Source organism: Xenopus tropicalis, chromosome 1 (genome assembly GCF_000004195.4).
Source record: "Xenopus tropicalis strain Nigerian chromosome 1, UCB_Xtro_10.0, whole genome shotgun sequence".
In the NCBI taxonomy this organism is placed as follows: Eukaryota; Metazoa; Chordata; class Amphibia; order Anura; family Pipidae; genus Xenopus; species Xenopus tropicalis.
In genome coordinates this window covers 152,338,449-152,360,380 of record NC_030677.2, presented here as the reverse complement: position 1 = coordinate 152,360,380, position 21,932 = coordinate 152,338,449, and the positions used below count along the sequence as shown (strand labels likewise).

The 21,932-nt window shown below is 39.6% G+C and overlaps 2 protein-coding genes across 2 annotated transcripts in view; one reads left to right on the top strand and one right to left on the bottom strand.

Moving 5' to 3' along the window:
- The window catches only part of gnaz (guanine nucleotide binding protein (G protein), alpha z polypeptide), a 46,640-nt gene extending 42,768 nt beyond the window's left edge, over nt 1-3,872 (bottom strand). Inside the window, 1 exon segment of the mRNA NM_001079121.1 lies at nt 2,554-3,872. Coding sequence (NP_001072589.1) covers nt 2,554-3,276 — 723 coding nt within the window. The 5' untranslated portion in view covers nt 3,277-3,872.
- Nucleotides 1-21,932, top strand: part of rsph14 (radial spoke head 14 homolog (Chlamydomonas)) — a 102,197-nt gene that overhangs the window by 63,925 nt on the left and 16,340 nt on the right. The gene's annotated exons all lie outside the window — the stretch shown is intronic.

Genomic DNA, 21,932 nt, shown 5'->3' with positions numbered 1-21,932 from the left:
TCAAAGTAGGATCAATTCTGTTTTTTTTTTTGTAGCAGATATAAAAGAGCAGAGGAGAGGTGACATCTATGAGCAGGTGAAGTTTGCAGGATATATTTACTAAGATTAATAGGCAGATTTCTGTGAAGTTACATTATGGATTAAACAACACCTTTACTGTCACCTACCCCTAGTCTGGGTCCCTGTCCCCCCACCACCTGCATGTCACTTACCTTTCCTCCCACAGTCAATGTGCATGCCTGGCCCAGCACTACTGTCTAAATATATTTTTGTATGTATACCCATTTTAATAGGGTCCTCTAGTTGCCTAGGGAAATATAGCCCAGAAATGGAAGTAACTTTGTTTTCCTCATCAAAAAGACTATACACAATTTTTCCATAAACTGGCAAATATTATGTTTGCTTAGCCAGTTTAATATGACTAAATGACTTTAACAGCTACAATGGCTAAGTCTGCTCAATAAGCTAATTAGAAAAATAATTTTGCTTGCACATAATAGGCACCAGATGGATTAAATGTCTACCAACCTATTCATTGCCTTATAAGTAATAAAGTTTTTCCATCTACAAAACATTTTCACAAGTTTGTAATAATACTGTATCCATGGGAGAATTAAAAATATTGGACCCTAACTGAGATCTGAAATTTTACCCAAAGGTCTAGACATTTATTTCATGTGTTTTTGTTTTTTTTAAAGGGAATATTCAGCTTTGGACAAATGTCCAAATTTAAAAGTTAAGAGGTTTCAAGATATCTACCACTGCAGCTGTTCTTTGCCAGTCACGAAAAAAATGTCCTTTCATTCCTTATTATTATTAACATTTATTTATAAAGTGCCAACATATTCCGCAGCGCTGTACAATAAGTGGGTTTTATACATTGGACATACAGAGAAACATATAAAGCAATCAATAACCGATACAAGAGGTGAGGAGGGCCCTGCCCAAAAGAGCTTACATAATATACATGTCTGATAGAATTGTCTGGCACGATACAGCGAATTGGATTAATGATATGCAATTCAACAGTATTGGAAGGATACCTGCAGAAGCACCCTTTCTATAGGGGCATGCACTGTAGAGCTGTATAGCTGAACCTTCTTCCTCGTTATCCTGTGGGCAGGGTCCGCTGTCACAAGCCAGTGACCCCCAGCTCAGGGGGAATCAGAGAAACTTCAGGACTGGCAAAGGTTACATAGCAGATGACCGATAAACTCTGTAGAAAACAGTGGTGTTTTACAGCACTTATCTGTTATCTGCTATGTAACATTTGCCATTTAGCCCTATTTCAATTTGAATGGCAACCCAATGGCTACATATCAGCTTTGTTTATATAAACTATAGCAGTCTTTCTAAAGCAAACACACCAGTTGTACCAGTGCAGGGCAACATTATACATATATATATATCATGTATATACATAATGTGTGTGTGTGTGTGTATATATATATATATATATATATATATATAATATATATACACATTATATTTGAATTACTTTGATACACTTTTATATTTTGCTGTTACTGTTCCTTTAATGCACTGGTTCAGAAATTTGTCTGAAGGTGAACATGCCCTTTAAAGGCGAAGGAAAGGCTAATAAAGAGTTAATCTCAAGCTGTAGGCATACCTTCTTAATAGTGCCCTTAAGTCTCCCCATATTTCTCCTGTTCAGATGATCAGAAGCCTCATAGGAAAAAAAACACTGAGCTCTGTAAAGAAAACTCCCATAATGCCACGCTCCTTCACCCTGTACTTGCCCAGTTTTTTAAGACTATGAGGAAGCTTCATGCTGAATGGCTCAGTTCACACATTCCTAAGGGGGGGAGGGAGTTCTTAGCATTCTTAAAGGAAGGGGGGGAGCAGGAAAGAGCTGTGCAGACTCTGGCACTGCAAGAAAAAAAGACAAGAAATTCTGTTTCTTTTGACAGAGGGCTCAGTGCAGCGTTTCTGTGAGTGCTTATGGCTGTATTTGCATAGACCTTTCTGATAAAGCTTACTTAGTTTTTACCTTTCCTTCTCCTTTAAGTTGAACTGTAACATGAGAAACTAAAAGCAGAGGTGCAGCACAGTACTATTTTATTCAACAAAGCTTTGTTAAAATTCGACATGTTTCAAATCATGAATAAATAACAGAGCTATGTTAAAAAACTGTAAAAAAACAATCTTACGTTATATCAGCGTGTGTATGGCCAGCTTTATTTTATGCACTTTAAAACAATGTAACAGAAATCAGGTCTCTTGCAGGTCTTTTAATCAACTTAATCAACATATTTCATACCTTGCAAGTTTGTTTCAGGAGTCAGAAGCAAGAGTGCAGGAAATAATGCACTGTACGTTTTACACTTTTCATTCATTTTAAGAAAATTAGGTTTTAGTTTCTCACTATTTGCAAAATCTTTTATGGAACATTTTGTATTTGGCCCAAATCCAAAAATTGTCTTAAAACCGAATAACAAGCTGGTCACAAGCAAAGAAAATTGAGATTCTTACTCTCCCCAATAAAGCATATATCCATATAACCCTTTTGACAGACTCTCTGCCCATACTCACTGTTTGGTTGTCCTCATACAGTTTCAAGTCGTATCCGCTAAGTTCCACACAGAATATTATCGCTGTGACACCTTCAAAGCAGTGGATCCATTTCTTGCGCTCAGATCGTTGGCCACCAACATCCACCATCTTGAACGTGAGCTCTTTGAATGTGAACTTGTTCTCTACAATACCAGTGGTCATGTCACGAGAACGTAGAATATCCTCCACTGTAGGGATGTACTCAATGGCCGCTATTCTTTCCAGGTCATTGAGGTAGTAGGCAGCATTGTCCTCCAGGTGATATTCATTGGATCGAGAGAAGCACTCCTGCACTCCAGGATCAGCCCACAGCCGCTTCATCACACCTAGGAGTTCGGATGTGATCTCTCCCTTGCTCTCTGCTGGGCCAGTCAATGCAAAGAGTTGCACTGCATCATAAGCTCTGTCAGGGTTATGAAACTCAATCTTCAGTGTAGCAAGGGCCCTGATGATACGAGTGAGTGAGTCAATGGCATTGTAAATGATAAGAGGCTTGTACTCCTTGCAGGCCTCCAAGTTAAACCCCCCACTGTGAATGATTTTCATTTGCTTCACAATTGTACTTTTGCCTGAATTGCTGGTGCCCAGAAGAAGAAGTTTAATCTCCCGTCGTTGGCGCTGGCTTTCAGACCGCAGGTGGCGGTCAATCCTGCGCGAGCGCCGGGCTGCCTCTTTCTCCTCTGCACTTTGACGACATCCCATGGTATAGCAGGCTTTTGCTATAGAGGAACAAATATACACTTTCTCCCCCTTTGTGTTACTTCCCTTTACCTGTCACTTTCTGAGAAAGAAAGAGAGTGAGAGAGACACTTTTTATTACCCTTGTGTTTCGAAAAAATGATAACATCCAATATGTGATGGGCCACAAGGAAAGTCCGAATATGGCGTTCCCATCAGGGGTGTGAAGAAATGGAGAAATGTAGCTGCAAGGAGATTGTCTTCTCAGTATATGTCATGGCACTCCGGTTTCATGGAGGTAGCACAGGCACATTCCTCTTTTTTCTCTTTTTTTTTTTTTTTTTTTTAATGATGGGACTTTTCCATTCTCCAGTGTGTGACCTTATCCATCACAGAGCTAGCGAGTATTCTCTGCATAATTATTTCAATTCTTCCTGTCCAGAGAGGTAAGGAGCAACCTACTCATCTGCTTCTGCCTCACTTGCCTTTTTAATTGTATTTTTTGGTTGCCATGGTGATCCAGACTGGATACCCAGGTCTTAGGTAGAGAAAAATGGTTATCTAGCCGCTCTGTTCAGTTTTTATATATATATATATATGTAGTTTCAATTCTTTTAGATTTTTCCCGGCAATGACTAATATCCAAATCTGATCTGCACCTGTGGGAAAAAACAAGAACCACGTGTCAATACAATGTTCTTGTTATCAATCAGCTTGTTATAACCAGCAGCATATAATATGTTTTTCAGTTTGCACAGTTTCCACTCATTCGCAGAAAGGTCACAAAATGCATTTCACTTGCCACTCTTTCTATTAGCCACACAACACTATTATGTTGTCCTACCCAGTCCAGATCTACTGTAGAGCCCCCTCTGTGCAACCATATTGCTCTGTTTGCTGGGTGTGTATGGTAACATTAACCTTATTATGTTAATTATTAATGTTACATAACCGTAACATTATATCCATTCCACCAGAACAACAGATATTTTATTTTTGCAGTGAATATTGATCATCGGAAGAACATTACGTAAGAAGGAAGAGATATTGATTTTGCTAAGAGACAATAGAATCCCTGGCAGCTGTTCCCAAGGGTCATATTATAACATGCCTTGTGGCCAAGGAGATCAATAAAGGTGCTGTGATCTGGGAGAAATAGAGCATACCGGACTTCTGCATGTTCTTAAAGTCACACAGATGTACACATGCACGTGCTGGGTCTCATATGAAATCATTCTAACACCCTTCCCACTCACATTTTTTTTTTGTAAGCAAAATTATTTTTCCAGAAAGTGTATGACAAATAAATTTTCAGCTTCAAAGACAAACAAGGCTTTACAATGCTCTGCATTTCAGCAAACAGTGATTATTATACTATATATTAATATTATTAACCCATATTTGGCTTTGTTATGCCCCTTTTTTAAAAAAATTTCATATTTTACTGCCTTTATTTCATATTTTACATTATATGCTAATGTAATTGCTTTTCCTGGCCAACTGGAATCCACTGTTCTAGATGTAGCTGAATGTTTCTCCACAGAATTGATAACTGTGTCCTCTGCTGTGAATTTATCATATATTATCATTTTTGATACACAGTGATCTCACAGCACAGGCGGTGCACATGGGAGGGAGGGGTGTGACTTTTGGCATTTTGAAAATAGGCTGCTAAAATGGTTAGATTTTAAATTTTGTGTGATTACTCCTTTTTTTGTACCTTACCCCTTTAAGTACATTACTCCATAACTTGTGAGCCTGTATGATACACCAGGAAGGCACAGGCCATAAAGGAGCCCTCTGGTAAGAACATGGCTGTCCCACCAGCACTCTGCACCTTACTCCCCTGGGACAAGTCCAGTGTGAATGAGCACTATGAGATGTGATTTTATGCGCCTCAGTTCTTCTGCGGTCGTAGGCCAGGCCAGTCTGACACTGGAAAGCCAATTGCATCGCTTCGGTATTCCAAAATTGCACAAAGTTTCCTCCTGCCGGCAACTTTACACAACTTCGGAAAACTGAATCCAATTTTTGCCCCGGATATCATTCACACAGGCCCATCAGTGTGCCCCACAGGCCAATAAACTGACGCAGTCTGCATATGGGCACCAATATTTAGCTGTAAGTGGGGAGAAGAGCCCTGAGGAAAGCAAACAAAACCATTATACTTTAAAATACAGATATATATATATATATATATATATATATATATATATATCTTCAATGCTGCAACAGGCACTCACGAAAAAGCAAACAACATTGCCTGGGTGCAGACCAAAAATAGCAGTAATGTATACAAAAATGAAAGGTACCGCACTCACAGGACTTAAGAAGATCAAAGTTTTATTTTACTTACAGGGTTGTATCTAACGTTTCGGCTGCCACTGCAGCCTTTCTCAAAGACAAGAAACAAATGTGAAGGTGCACCTTATAAACGCAATATGGCGGGAAATAGTGACGTCATAAAGTGAAAAAAACATCACTGTAAACATTACAACACAACTTGAGGTAAAAACGTAATAAAGTAAAATAAACACACACACAAAGACAAGGGGAGAGTGCGCAAACATAAAGGTTTAGGTAACAATGAGACAACAAAATAGACACACTTTGAGGCAGTGATCCGAAGTATACAGTAGCTCAACTACAACTCGCTGATTTTGGGGCTAGTGCAGTTAATAGTAGTAGTCAAAAAGTGGCCGATCGTGCTCAGGGCAGAGTTACTGCCTACGTTCCAGAGGAAGGACTGGAACACCCCTTAACATTGGAGCACCGTAAGAAAAGAAAAAAGAATAAGGACCGGTGTTAGGAACAAATCGTGTTGTCTTATTTTTGGGTTACCTATATTTTTTTGAGCAGTGTATTTACATAGCAACAAATGGTCCACTGTGGACCCTTGCTAGTGGTAGAGAAAGGGTTAAGAAAGGCTTATATCTTACCCTGTATCTTGCAATCTGTGTTATCTTGCCCTATAACTCAGATTACAACATGTCTTCTAACTCTAATCTCAACAGTTTTTACAAAATATTGTGCAATATCATAAATTCTATTATGACATTTAGAAAAAAAAAAATCTTTAGAAAGATTCCCGGTGGTCAGCAGTAACGCACTACTACCCTTTCCTTCATTCAAAAGGAATTCAAAGCAGTCATTGGCCCCCTTCCCATATAAAGAAATCTGTACAGTGCTTAAAGAACTGCTGTGTTTTTTTCAAGTTTTAAGAAACTGAACTGAGACTTCATGCATTCATGCACACAAAAAATAAAAATCAAAGAGATTCAGCATTAATGCGCTATTCCTTAAAAACTGGTACAGTTATTACACCAGGGTCATGGGAGCAGGGCTGACATCAGGGAGGGTAGGGGCTACTCTACTCAGGGGTCCTGTGGCCCCAAGAGACACAAAAGTGTAATTTGTAGGTCAGAAAGGACCAAGACTTGTGGGGGGTTTGGCAGATCATTGGTAAATTACGATTGTAAGTATTTGTGCAGAGACCCCATTCTAATTGGTGGCAGGGCCCTCCACTCAGGGGGCCCAGGTGACCTGAGGGCTAATTACTGAAGATCCTTGTTAATTTAGTAGTATATAGCCCCATAATTACTGATGATGGCCCAGTATGCCAGTACAGGACACAAACCATACACCTATAGGGATATTCATTTAATACATCGAGGGGGCATATTTAATATATTGTGTAATCATCTGTGATGTTGCCCATAGCAACCAGTCAGCAATTAGAATTAAACAGTCACCAGTTAGAAAACAAAATATCTGATTGGTTGCTATGGGCAACATAACCTGTGATGTTGGCTTACACACTATAATAAATATGCCCCCTTACTTTTATTTTAGTGTAACAACAGTTCATTGACAGGGCATCTGGACTATGCCATGTCATACTGTACTGGTTATATGTCAGTCAGGAAAATATTTCTCGCATTATTAATGCTGCGCTGTTATATTAAGAGCAGCATTATTTTTATTGACTGGTATTTTAGGTTTTGAGATCTGGTATCAAGTTAATTCTAACAAGAATTAACATAAGCCCCACCTTGGCCTATCATGGGAGTTTCCACGACATTCTGGATATTATTTGTCTTTATAAAGAAGATCAATTCATTTGATATCCTGCAAGAACAATCATGCCAGATATGCTAAGTATAATTATTGGACAGAAATGTTTATCACAATGGGAAACTCATTTTGAGAAAGAAGGAACTGCTGGGCCAAAAGACAGGTCACTCATTGCAGCTGGATAGCATATTGCTGGTTATCTTTCAAATGATTTCGTGCTAGTAGATTGACTCAGAAGTGTCATTAGTAAACATGCTATTGGTAATACCTTCAGGTAAAAAAAGTAAATTGTGGCATAATTAGAAGCAACTGGGACTCTTATCTGAATTGTTTTACAGCCACCTAAACACTGCAAAAGATGGCTGGTTTCAGCCAAATTCAGTCAAAACCACTTTGGGCCCTGTTCAATCCTGGGGTCCAAGCAGCTGTTGGATCTGCTGTTATTGTTCCACCACTATGAATAAATTGGTCTGCACTTAGTATGGCAGTGATGGGTTTTCTTAAAAAAAAGTGTAAAACAAGGCATATGCCAAAGATAGGTAGATAAACAGGTTTGCCAGTTTACAAGTAAACCTGGTTGTCTCTATGCCTTTGTAAGCTATGGGGCAACAAAACAATTAATGGGCAGCATGGTGGGTCAGTGAGTAGCACTTCTGCTTCGCAGCACTGGGGTTCTGAGTTCAATCCTGGCCTGGACACTAAGGGGCCCATTTACTTACTCACGAACCGGCCAAATGCGTCCGATTGTGTTTTTTTCGTAATGATTGGTATTTGGCGATTTTTTCGGAAAATTATCGCGACTTTTTTGTTGCCATTCCGAATGTTGCGCAAAATCTGGTGATTTTTTCGTAGCGTTAAAACTTGCGCGAAAAGTCGCGCCTTTTTCGTAGCCATTCCGAAAGTTGCGCAAAATCTGGCGATTTTTTCATAGCGTTCGGATTCATTCAAGCTTCAGTATGGTGACTTTTCTTGGGCCAGGTTGGAGCTGCAGGGTGCCATTGAGCCCTATGGGAGACTTTCCCTGGGCCAGGTTGGAGCTGCAGAGTGCCATTGAGCCCTATGGGAGACTTTCCTTGGGCCAGGTTGGAGCTGCAGGGTGCCATTGAGTCCTATGGGAGGCTTCCAAAATCATGCTAAGTCTGAAAGTTTTGCCCGCCACTTACGAGCGCTCAATACGAAAAAGTCGCGACAAGATACGAGCGAATTGTAATGGCTACGAAAAACTCGCGTTTTTTCGCGAAAATCGTATTGGTAACGAAAAAGTCGCGACAATTTCCGAAAAGTCGTAAAGGCGCTGAAAAAATCGCAAAAAATACGAAAAAGTCACAAAATGTTCGTTTTCCAATCAGAATTTTTCCAATTCGGATTCAAATTCGTGTCTTAGTAAATCAGCCCCTAGGAGTTTGTTTGTCCTGCCTGTGTCTGCATTGGCTCTTGATTATATTGACTATAGCATGTGTGAATGAGATAGGGACCTTAGATTGTAAGCTCCTCTGGGGCTGAAGTAATTTCTGTGTGTAATTTAATTTGAACATTAAATTCATTATGCATCAGATTTGCTTTATCTAATACTGTGCAACTATGTAAAAGCAAATATCCATGGTTCTTTCTCTCTTGCTGTCTTGGTCCCTGCCCAACCCTTTCCACACCAACATGCGTACAGTCAAACACACAAACCAATCATGTTGACAGACATCTTTTAGAAGAAAGTATACACAGAGACAAGGAGGAAGTTCAGTGCTACTTTTCATGGCTCTTGTTGGAAGAAGGTTAAAAGGTACAATTTCAGTTCCAGGATGAACCAAATCTCACAAGTAAACAAGAAAAAGAATACAGAAATGCAAAAGCAATTCTCATCTGCTCTTTTACTGCTGGCATATTAGATTCCATCTACCCACATGGGAATCTTCCCCCAGAGCTGTGAATCTGGGCTCTCTATGAAGCAAAGCTGGCAGCAGCATGATTATGAATAAATGGGAATTCAGCCCAGAAGGCTATGTGCCTATACATTTTCAGAAGCCATGACAATTTTTAAACAATCAAAGGGGCATAGCAAAAGCTGTGTGTGGAAATCCCTAACCAGAATAACACAAGGTATTTCTAAACCTGTGAGACTACGTTTAATCTGCATCTGAAATATTAAAATGTACTTCCTCATAAATGGAATATATTTTTTTCTACAATCCTTTCTCTTCTTATTTTATATGCTGATGGCACACAGGAAGGTTTCATTTGTGTGTTACATTACAGCCATTGGAGAAGTGCATTTTAAGGCCAAAAAAAACGCTTTAACTAGTGATGTCAGACAAAACGGGGGTGGCAGGTGCGCCTTCAACATTATTTTTGCTGACCTGAATATACAGACGGATGGTTATTTTATGCCATATTGATCCAGGGATTGGTGTGAATGCCATTTTATACCCTTCAGAAATTGTTTTTCCTTTTGATGCAAACCGGAGAGGCGAAATCTTGCTTTTCCTCTGAATCAACTAATGGGAAATTGGGTTGGGTGTTGGGTTGAACATGATTTAATATCTGTCTATTTCTTATTCTTAATAAGCGTTGTATGTATTTCATATTTGCAGTCTGCAGGGTGACAAGCCGTAGCTAATGAAAGAACTTACATGTCATTTATATAGTTGATAAACTGAAGAAATACATGACCTACCTGGATTTAGCAGGAAATGAAATCTGAGCAAACCATGTGTGCAAATGGTGAACAATATGGTTATTATATGCAACAATATTCAGTGTATTACATTATGTCACAATAAAGCCCTTCTTAAAGGAATAGTGTCATGGGAAAATGTGTTTTTTCAAAACACACCAGTTAATAGAGCTTCTCCATCAGAATCCTGCATTGAAATCCAGTTTTTAAAAGCACAGATTTTTTTTAATATTTAATTTAGAAATTTTACATGGCACTAGCCATATTCTTCATTTCCGAGGGTGTCACAGCCATATAACCTGTGCTCTGATAAACTTCAGTCACATTTTACTGCTGAGCTGCAATATAGAATATCAGCATCCCCCCCCCCCCCCCCCCCCAGCAGCCGATCAACAGAACAGTTGGAAGGCAGCAAGATAGCAGCTCCCAGTAGATATCAGAATAGTACTTAATGGTAAGAAATCCAAGTCCAGCTTGGGACTCCTCCAGTTACATGGGAGTAGGAGAAACAATAGGTTACCTGAAAGCAGTGCTAATATGTAGCGCTGGCTCCTTCTGAAAGCTCAGACTCCGGCACAATGCACTGAGATGGCGCCTACACACCAATATTACAACTAAAAAAATACATTTGTTGGTTCAAGAATAAAATTTTAAATGGTAGAGTGAATTATTTGCTTTGTAAACAGTATAATGTAGAAATAAAAAGTACACCATAAAAATCATGACAGAATCCCTTTAAAACTGGAATCCACATGTTCCCTATAAAGTGTCACTGCCTAACACAAGAAGATGGATTTAAAGGACTAGTAAAAACAAACTAAAATACTTGACATACTATAATTTATAGATCATACCTGTCTCTACCACAGCTGCAAATAAATATCTGTTTTTTTTAATGAAATATAGGCTTTCATCCTATAGGTGTGTAAGAAGGTATGAATGGCATGTGACCTCAGTTTATCAGCATTTAGGGAATAAAAGCATTGCATGCTGCATAGCTTTTCTTGCAATCCTACTAGAGCCAACATAGCTACATAGGAGTTGCATTCTATAAATTATACAAGAACTTCTGATGGAAACCAACAGGCTAAAACTGTTTTTTTGCTGCCCCTTTAAATATAAAGCTACTGTCCCTGAACAGTATTAGACAGACTAGTAGTGCTCCCCCTTTACTTCTGGAAGCTGATGCATAAGAGTAACTGTAACACCCTATGTTCGACCCTTTGGTACTGTCTGCTAACGAAAATTCTTTGCTTTGATTGATGCAGGATATCTGATGCGCAAAGGGTACAAATGCCAGCCAGCATGTCCTGACAGGCATTTACTCACAGGGAAAAACCTCCAATGATTTTCCTAGGGACTTATGATCTTAAGGGCCCTGAAAAAGCCGATGGTGGCTGACTTTTGTATTATATTTTTTAAAAAGGACAATATAGTTTTTTAACTCTTAAATATTACAATAAGTATTCATATCCTAAAGTCCAGCTGACAGGAAAAGTAATTTCTGGTTAGTATAGGAAGTTAGTATATGTTACTTTTATTCTCCTCTTAATAGTAAGTTTTTTTAATGTACAAGCTTACTGCATGTATATGCATTATGGATAAGAATTGAAAGCAAACTTATTTTTAACCTCAGTTCAGATGAATAGGAATAGGACCTCTAATAAAATGTTTTGAAAATAATTGTGCATTATGGCAAATTCCATAAGGAAAAGAGGGATTGATCCATGCACAAGAAATCTGTTGTGGACCTTATTTATGGTCCAGTGGGACCTTGGCAAATAGAATTTTATACCCTGGCTCACTATTATTTAAATAAGGCCATCGATTGGGGTGTAATCCCGTTGGGCAAGAAATTGGGCTAGTATAGTAGGCTGTTAAGTGTGTTAAGAGACAAACTAGCAGCTGGTCTGCCAATGAATATGGGAAAATAAACTCTACTTGTAAACATAATGTATCTTGCATTTGCATCCAGCAGGTTTACTATAGCACACAAAACAACTTCACAGAACAACAGACAACAAGGCTTATTAAATGGCTCAGTGCCATGAACACGTGTGTTTTTTTGTGCCATCAGCAGATAAATGCCAAAAGCTAGGAAGCTGCTATCCACCCTGAGGCTAATTCCTTATCCAGCCATCAACTAAATAGTTTGACAGTGTTTCTTTTGCACAGTACCTTTGTAAAATATAGTATAAAGTTCCTTGCTTTCACAATAGAGATAACCGTTTAATATGTGCGTAGAAATGTATTTTTTTACAATGAAGTACATTTTACATCTCATAAACAATAGCAGGAATGAAAGGTGTGCCACTGAAATAATAAAAAGTGCTTTGTCCCAGTAACTCAAATCTTCAATTTACAACTTATTCTAGACATAGTAAACTGTTACCTATACCACAAGTAGCACCAATGTATAAAGATTGGCCATACGCTTCCAGGTATGCTCTTTTGGATAATTTGCTAAACAAGTGATCTGGGCCCGATTTAGCCACCCATGAGCAGAGCCAAATCAGGCTCATCTGATTGTTGGCCTATGAGGGGATTTTCAAACTTGCCTAATTAATATCTGGAGGGTTTTTTGCTGGGTTGGGTAGACCTATTGGAGGGCCCCATACTAGGGTCAATAAGCTGCCGGCAGCTTTTGTTAGTGAATGTATGGCTACTTTTAGTCAGAATGATGTTCTGTAATGGAAGTCCTCTGGAAAATCCACATTTGTGTTAAACTTTAACTTGTAAATAAAATATCTGCTCCGCATATTGCTTTATAAGTTTCTATATTTATATCTGTTGAATAGTTTACACAGCTTCCCCAATTCCCTGGTGATGCCTTACAAAACCAGAACACTTTGTGTGCATTGATATAGATTAGTTGAATTATAGAGTAGAGGCAGGTTAATAGATCTGACTAGTTTTGTAAACAGCTATTATGTATGGTCAGAGACATAATCGTGTTGATCCCTGGGGCCCACTGCAGGTATGTTTTATAGGGTCCCATGTGAATTAACAAAAAATAAACATAGAGGACTTTTTTATCCTCACAGGTGTCTCATGGTTTGGAACAGTTACCTAAGCCTAGCACCCTGTTCTCAGCCTGCATCCTCCAAATCTCACAATTCCCTGCACACATGATGTCAGTAAGGAAAAGAACATCAAAGTGCAATGCATTGTGGGTTATGTATTTCCTGCATGCTGTCTGTAAGCTGTGGAGAAGTTATTACAATATATAACATCAATGTTTTAGTCCCTCCTCCCCTGCAGGACTTCAAATGACGCAGAAAGAGAAGAACTGTTTTGCAGCTGGATTTCAGCAAATAAAAATGTTATTTATTTATACTTTTTGAAGGAACAGATTACACTGATAGGTGTTGTGTGAGGCTCTTTAATATTATATTTATAATATATTATTATATATATTATATAAATCTCAGTTGATGATTGGATATAGAAATGTCACAGTTCGGAGAATGAAAAGCAATAGAAAGGCCTAGGTGAGTACAGGCATGGTACATAAGTTCTTTGCCAATGCTAGGGCACTGAAAGGGTATAGCAGCATGCACAGAGAAGAAAGCAACATATAGTTGGACAAAACAGCCACAAAAAAACGTCATAGCAATTTTTCTAATTACCATTTTAAATTCGGACTTTAGGTAATGGGTCAGGAAACAAAAAGCATTTGCCTTCTCTAAGTGTACACAAAGATTACTGAGCCTTGACTGCTTGCTTAGTGCTTATTGCTAGTAATCAGCAGGATTGGAAAGAACATACATTCACTTGGGTGAAAAGAACATCTTTAGCTGCTGTGAATTGGAAAAAACACCATAGCTTGCTCTTGCAGCATCACAAACACCCATGACCTGGAATCAGTTGCTGATTTGAACCAGGAATTCACGTGGCACCACAGAGCTTAAGATAACTGCAAGCATAGTATTTAAAGAACAACACTGCATTTCTAGAAGATAACTCAGCCTCCTGTCTGGATCTTACATGGTGTGACATCAGTCGCCTTACAGAGAAATAAGAGCTAAAGCAGTCAATATGCAGCAATAGTTTATTATGAGCACCACACACATCACTGGAGTATTTCAATTCATCAGGTTTCACTGTCTTTAAAATATCTTCCTGGTAAAAATATTTTTATTAGTAAGGGTGGTTAGGTAATGTCTGAGCCACTGTGTCCATTTTTTATTTGCCCTATATTCATTTCAGTTGTATATTACAGAAAGTGATTTTACCTTTATGTCACATATATTTAGTATTAGGGCAAAAGCACACATAGTGCATTGTCTGTTTTTTCTCTGCATGCATTTTGTACACAGACACAGGAATGTGGATCTGATTTCATTCGCTAACCCCTGTAGCTCCATTGACAGGCCTGGCGTCCAGGGTGCCGCTGCCATGAGGCAAGGTAACCCACAAGTTATCAAAGGGTGGCAAAAAAGCATCTCCTGGTAACTTTAAGAGCCAAAATTCTGATTATTCAATTTTTGCAGAGAGCACAATTGTTCTCTCTGCAGTAGCAGTGCGACCTGCCCTTGACCTATGGCAAAGCTCCAAATGGCAGGAAAAGGCGGGGTTAGCCAGGAGCATAGAATTTCCCCTACTGGTGTTGACCTGTGCGTAGGTACATAGAGCAGAGGCTGGTATGAAAAACACAAAAGCTTGGATTTTCGGCCCAATGTCTGCTCTGTTAGCTGGCTGATCCAGTGTCAAACTGTGGCTCCATGGGTACACCTGAAAATCTAAGACCATGGGCCCACTTATCAAAGTACATTTAAACCTTATTTCACTCATATACAGTTATCTATCCTCTTAGTTTTCTTCTCTTTGTTCTCATACAGAAAATGGGGAATGACTATATGGTATATGCATAAATGTTTGAGTAAGCAAGAGAGAACATTTACACCTAGGCCCACAAGGGTTTTTCTGGTAACCAGGTGGGCCAATCCAAAGAGCTGTAGGTAAGGGTGGTTTATAGAGCTTAAAGCTCTATAGGTCAGTCCACTATGTCAACAACACTCTTCAAATAAGAAAATGAGCATCATCCATGGTTTTTGGCGCTTGGTATAATTATGTTTGGTTTATCTAGCATGCCAAGCATATACAGAAAGCCTGCATACCACACTGTCACTATCACTTATGACTGTGCTGGGTGGCACAAGCTGGAATCTTATAAGAACCCCCTGGGCAGACTGCCTTTACCATCTGTCCTTTACCAAATGCATTTTGGCACAGCTTTTCTGGCCAGTATTTACACTGAGAATGGTGCAGAAATGAAAGCCGTGCTCTGTTTATTAAACTTTCTCTGCCTACAGCAATAATAATAAAGATGCAAAAGGTAAAGGCGGGACATTGGAGGTTGAGGTTTGCACACTGCACATTCTGAACCTGAAGGAGAAAAGAAGGATATAAGAAGTTCTTGTGTTATAAGCTAGAACATTAATAGATCTACCAACAAACAGAGCAGCGTAAAGAAATTTTAATTAAGGGCTCTGCCTTCAACTGGTATTTTTCGCGTGTCCCTGTTTAAAGGAGTGGCGTTGTAAAACTTGGTATATTAGAGGAGAATACTGAGTAGTTAACTTTGTACTTGCATCTCCTATAAAGTCTGTACATGGCTTTTGGCATGACTAGTTCAGTTTGCAGTTGGGTTCATTTTAAGTGTCACAATAATGCAAATTATTATTTGGTGACCTCGCCAAACCAGCGGATCACACTGTGTATGGTCAACTTAACTGTAGATCTTAAGACCACAATAGCCTTGGATTATGTCATCTTTGGGTGCCCATACATGGGCAGATTTAAGCTTCCAATTTAAGTCCTTTAGACAGACTTCGCCAAGTGAGTGGATTTTAACATTTATGACCACCTTAAGCCACTCTTTAAGGCATTATGGCAGAATCTGCCATGACTCAATAGCGCATTCCACAGCCTCACTGTCCTCACAGTATAGAACCACTTTCCCTGCTTCAAATGAAAGATCTTAAAGTTTTAAAGTCTTAACGTTTTAGTATGTTATAGAATGGCCAGTTCTTTGCAACTTTTCAGTTGGTCTTTAATATTTCTTAGTAGTTTTTTTTTAATTATTTGCCTTCCTCTTCTGACTCTTTATAATTTTCACATGGGGGTCACTGATCACAGTAGCCAAAAAACTATTGCTCTGTGAGGCTACAATTGTATTTGTTTCTTTTTTAACTTATTTTTCTATTAAGATCCTCTCCTATTCATATATCAGTCTTTTATTCAGACCTCTGCACCCTGGTTGCTAAGGTAATTTGGACCCTAGCAACAAGATAGCTGCTGAAACACCAAACTGGAGAGCTGCTGAATAAAATTGAAATAATTAAAAATATTACTCTCTACATCATACTGAAAATTAAAGGATTTGTTCACCTTTGAATTAAGGGGTGGCCTCTGGTTCTTTAATCCTTCTTTTTTTTTTTTTTTTTACCAGTTTAGTATCACGTTTCTGCACTCTCTCCAGCTCATTAATATCCTTCTTAAAGGAACAGTAACACCAAAAAATGTATATATTTTAAAGAAATTAAACAATAATGTACTGCTGCCCTGCACTGGTAAAAGTTTTGTGTTTGCTTCAGAAACACTACTATAGTTTATATAAACCCTGGTGTGTAGCCATGGGGGCAGCCATTCAAAAGAAGAAAAGGCACAGGTTATATAGCAGCTAACAGATAAACCCTGTAGAATACAATGGTGTCTTATCTGTTATCTGCTATGTAACCTGTGCCTTTTCTCCTTTTTTCCAGCTTGAATGGCTGCCCCCGTGGCTACACAGCAGCTTATTTATATAAACTATAGTAGTGTTCCTGAAGCAATCACCCCAGTTTTACCAGTGCAGGGCCACAGTACATTATATTTCAATTACTTTAAAACACATTCATTTTTTGGTGTTACTGTTCCTTTAAGGACTGGAGCCAAAAATTGCTCTGAATACTCTAGGTGAGGAATTACCAGAAATCTTTAAAAGGGAAAGTTAATGCCTTTTATGCAAGATATGTCATGAGGTTTATCTTATGCAGTGATCCCGAACCAGTGGCTCGGGGGCAACATGTTGCTCCCCAACCCCTTGGATGTTGTTCCCAGTGCCCCCAAACCAGGTAGTTTTTTTTTAATTACTGACTTGGTGGCAAGTTTTGGTTGAATAAAAACAAGATTTACTACCAAATAAAGCCTCCTGTAAGCTGATAGTGTGCATAGAGGCTACCTAATAGCCAATCTTAAGGTGGCCACACACGTGGCGATTTTCGATCGATGGTCGCACGAAAGATTGTTCCAATAAGCCACTAACGTTCAGGGCTGAAATGGCAGATATGGAGGTAGAAACAGTAGGATTTCTACCTCCTTCTGCCAATTCAGCTCTGAAGGCAGATTTTGCTCATGGCGCTCGATCAAAATCTTTTAACCCACCCGATCGGCAAGTCGACCGATATCAGCAGCCTCCTGCAATATCGGGCGCCTTGCCGACTTGCCATACACGCACCGAATATCGTACGAAACGAGGTTTCATATGATATCATCGGTGCGTGTATGGCCAGCTTTAGCCCTTATTTGGCACCTCCATGAACTTTTATGAAGCTTGTGTTGCTCCCCAAGACTTTTTTTACATTTGACTGTGGCTCACAAGCAAGAAAGGTTGAGGATCCCTGATCTTATGTTTAAAGGTAGGAATTAAGATGTTTGTTTTGTTGTGACTGATGCAATAAGCAAAAAAAAAAGTCACCCCAGAAAACATATTTCTGTATTTCACTGGGTGACAATGATTTCTCACAACTTTATTCTAAAGTCTAAAAAATAAAAGCGATGTGTGCAAAATTGGGCCCATTAGCTCACAATTCCTATAGTGATTTGCAGGGCCGGAACTAGGGGTAGGCAGAAGAGGCAGCTGCCTAGGGCGCAACGACTAGGGGGCGCCAGGCAGAAGCCTCTCTTGCCTACCCCTAGTGTGTGCGCTCCATTTTCATTGCCCTCGCCGCTTGTGATTACTCGGCCTAGGGCGCCTGGTCGGCTAGGCCCGCCCCTGGTGATTTGCACAGAAAAGTGGCAAGTACAGGACTCTTCTGACACTGAATGCAAGGTGGTGGCCAGGTGCCTACTCTGTGACACACAGGGATATTAGTTGCCGTGCAACAAATCTCCCTTGTCGCTGGCGACTAATCTCCCGAAATGCCATCCCACCGGCTAGAATGTAAATCGCCGGTGGGATGGCATATGTGGCGCCATGATTTGCCGAAGTTGCGGAAGTTGCCTTTAGCGGAAACTTCCGCGACTTCGGCAAATCATGGTGCCGTGTATGCCATCCCACCAGTGATTTACATTCTAGCTGGTGGGATGGCATTTTGGGAGATTAGTCACCCTCGACAAGGGAGATTTGTTACGTGGCGACGAATCTCCCCATGTGTCACAGCCCTTACACTGCAGAAGCAAGTTGCCACTGTTAGTCCACCATTTACTGTCAAGTGCACGTCGTTATGACTCCAGAATGGGGCACAATAATTTGGTCCTGACAGCTACTATTGCAAATATGAGGGAACAAGATTCAATGTAGGTAACAGACATGACACTTTATGCTTGTATTTTGCCACTTTAAACTTTGCCCGATTTTGTAAATGTGTTATGGCATTTCTATAAAAAAGCAACAACCTAGCATTTTAACTGACTGAGTCTGCTTCATTACATTGATGTTATGTACTTCATTCATTCTTTTCCTCATTTGCTACTGGAGTATTTAAACACAGAAACTAGATATGGTATTGTTTTGTAAAAGCTATCAGGAAACTTTGGGGGCTGTTCCTGCTGCAGCTTTGTATTTTTTTTTTTTTTCCCATGTTCAGACACCTTTAGATTTCCACGTGTCCTTGGCCAGTAGTCCACACCCATACAAACAGGTTTGCTTGGGGATATAGAAGGCTGTAGCAAAATACAAGTGAACAAGTAGCTGCCCTGAGCAATGTGGAATCTGCAGCAGAATAAGTATTAGATTTATCTGAGCAGAGAAGAAAATGCACTTGGGAAACAGTTAAGCTGGCCATAAACAGTAAGATCCCCACCTACGGGTGGGTGACATCGGGCTAATTCGGATTAATTAAAACGGTGGGGATAGGTGTTATCGGTTCAGGGACTGCATCAACAAGCCAATACGGTCCCCGATCCGATGGAAAAATCAAACCTGCCCGTTCAAGAAGTCATCTGAAACCATCTGCCCCAAAGTAACAACACTATGTATTTTGTCCCATTGTGGCCTACTGTGTGTGCATTAACAAACTAGCTGCACATCTGACTCTTCAGCAGTCAAGTCAACGGATTAGAATGGTCCATGTATGGCTTTAGGCCATAAGTATGCTGGTAAAGTGCTGTCTGGGACATAATCTGCTAGTGTCTTTGTTTCCCTTAGGAGGCAGTAAATTAATGTCTAATTACATAAAAGTGAAACAAGAGTTTGCAGCCTTGCAGTTTATACAGTGAATGTCTGTTAATAATTGCTCCACCTCTCTATTTAAATGCAAAATTTCTGACTCATTACAAAGCAAGTTGTGTTATGAAGTTGTGTCTGTTCCATGCAGACAATCTGATAATTGATGTGTGGTGTCACTGATCTCTTGCCAGGGGCGTAACTATTGAGGAAGCAGACCCTGTGGTTGCAGGGGGGCCCTGAATGGCCCTATATAAATGAGCAATTTCAATATATCTTGGTAGAACAGGTCAATTTACTACTGTTTACTAATGTTTTGGGGGCCCTAAATTGAAATTGCTATGGGGCCCTGTAACATCTAGTTACACCACATATATCTTCCCATTACTGAGCTTCTCTGAGTACATATGGACTCCCAACACTGGCTTAGTGATTAGAATAGGCATTGACACACTAGGCAAGACACACCTTAAAAAGGGCAGCAGTTGCCTTCCCCCACAATAACGAACTTGTGTACACTACAGATTTTTATCAGATTTCAGTCCCTAGAATTGGAATCAGCTGCATAGATAAAAGATCAGACTCAGGCAGCTGGAGCAATGTTGCAGAATACTGCAGCTTTGGTCGTACAACCTGATTCCAAGTCTGTCCAATAACTCTGCTTGGTGTACAATTAAAAACAAAAATGTCTTCTCAAAAAGACCTGCCATTATAATAGAAACCCACTTATTTTCCAAGATAAAATGAAACACATACAGTGTGAAAGATACACTGCCCTGAAAAAAAAGAGTTGTTTGGTTTATCCAGTAAACCTCTCCAGCGCTGTATTGTGATAATGTATTGCAGTATCTAGCAGTCCACTTGTCTGTTACATTGTATTTAGCAAACCACTGACATATTACTCTGTATCCAGGAAGCCGCAGACCCATTAAAACGAGCACCCTACCAGCATATTGCACAGTATTCTGCTAGCCTGTATCATGCAAGGGAAGTGTGTGCAAAGCAAATCACTGCATGCCACTCTGCCGCCTGCAACTGATTCATCATTATGGCTTTGGCTACAGTAATGCTAGCCCATTTACACTGAATCCAGCGCTCAAAGAACACAAATAAGCATAATTAAAAGGGTATGATTTTTACCATAGCTGGAATCTGTGCAACGCACTCCAAGAAGATGACACCCTGACAAGGCTTGTAAAAATATCTGTAGGAAGTATCACATCTGCTCAGTCTTAGGCACTTCATTCTCTACCTAACATTTACTCATAAGCAAATGCTTTCTACAATAAAGGTAATCTACAAGCCTGGTCAGGGGGTCATCTAAAGTGCCTACCATTTACAGATCCAGTTTCTTGTTGAAGGCTCAGGGCAGTGTACAGTACCTGTGCCCCCCACCCCATCCCCGTACTTGTTAAATAAAGTACACTATTACACGCTAAGCAACTATTTGCACCTGAGGTTGCCATGTAATTCCTTTAAACCTGAAACAGCGATAAAATGATGCATGCTGCAAGACTGGTATCTGTTCAGACTTACAAAATAATTACTAATCAGTCCTGTACCATGTGTATTTTTATGTGTCAGGTTTAAAGGGTTAAAATAAAGTCTAATTTGTGCCTGAAAACTATAGGAAGTTAATAAATGTTAATAATGGCATGTTGGTGGGAGTATTAAACGCCTAGCATTTAAGGGATGGCACATGGACATTGGTGACTCCTTGGACCATCTCTTACCTGTGGGTTATTCACAAGGAGCTCCTTTGCCTGTGGCATAAGCTGTTCAAAAATAGAATAGTTTAATTGCCCCTGTATCTACTTCACTCCTATTTAAAATTGAGTTGAAGGCTGATCTACCAATCCATAAATCAGATCTACAAAGGGTTTAGGGGTGGCCTGTTCAAAAAGCCCTTGGACAGTCTGAGGGACATGAAAATGCCCTGGAGGATCCCAACCTAGTTGACGGCCTCCAGAAGGACAACTCTTCTTAATGAGAAAGGCTTAATGATGTTTACGGCACCATTGCCTGGGGCAATTTTAGCATCATTAGGTAGAATTGTGTGCGATAATGAAAAGGTTATTAAAAAAAAAAGTATTGTATTATTGAGTCAACAAAAAAATCCACATTATACTTAAATACATTATTATATGAAAATAAAATTTCTTATTGTCAAGATCTTTTCAGCAAGGGTAAATCAGAATATAATTTCATTGTAGTAGTGCTTTAATATTGTTTTTTTAAACATGAATGCACTGATTGTTGCATTTATGGCACTTCAGCATAAGGGGAATTTAATTTGCTGTGCACAGATTTGCTCCTACCGAGAAGGCCATGCCACACCACACCTGGCTGTCCGGCCTGCAGCCCTCTAGTAGTTGTTCCTTGTAGGGATGCAGGCTGGAGATTAGTATCCAGACTAGTATAGCCTTGCAATAAGGTGTCCAGCATAGTCCAACTTCACACATACTGTACCCACATCAAGTGTGTCAAATGGTAGATTTCCCACAGCAA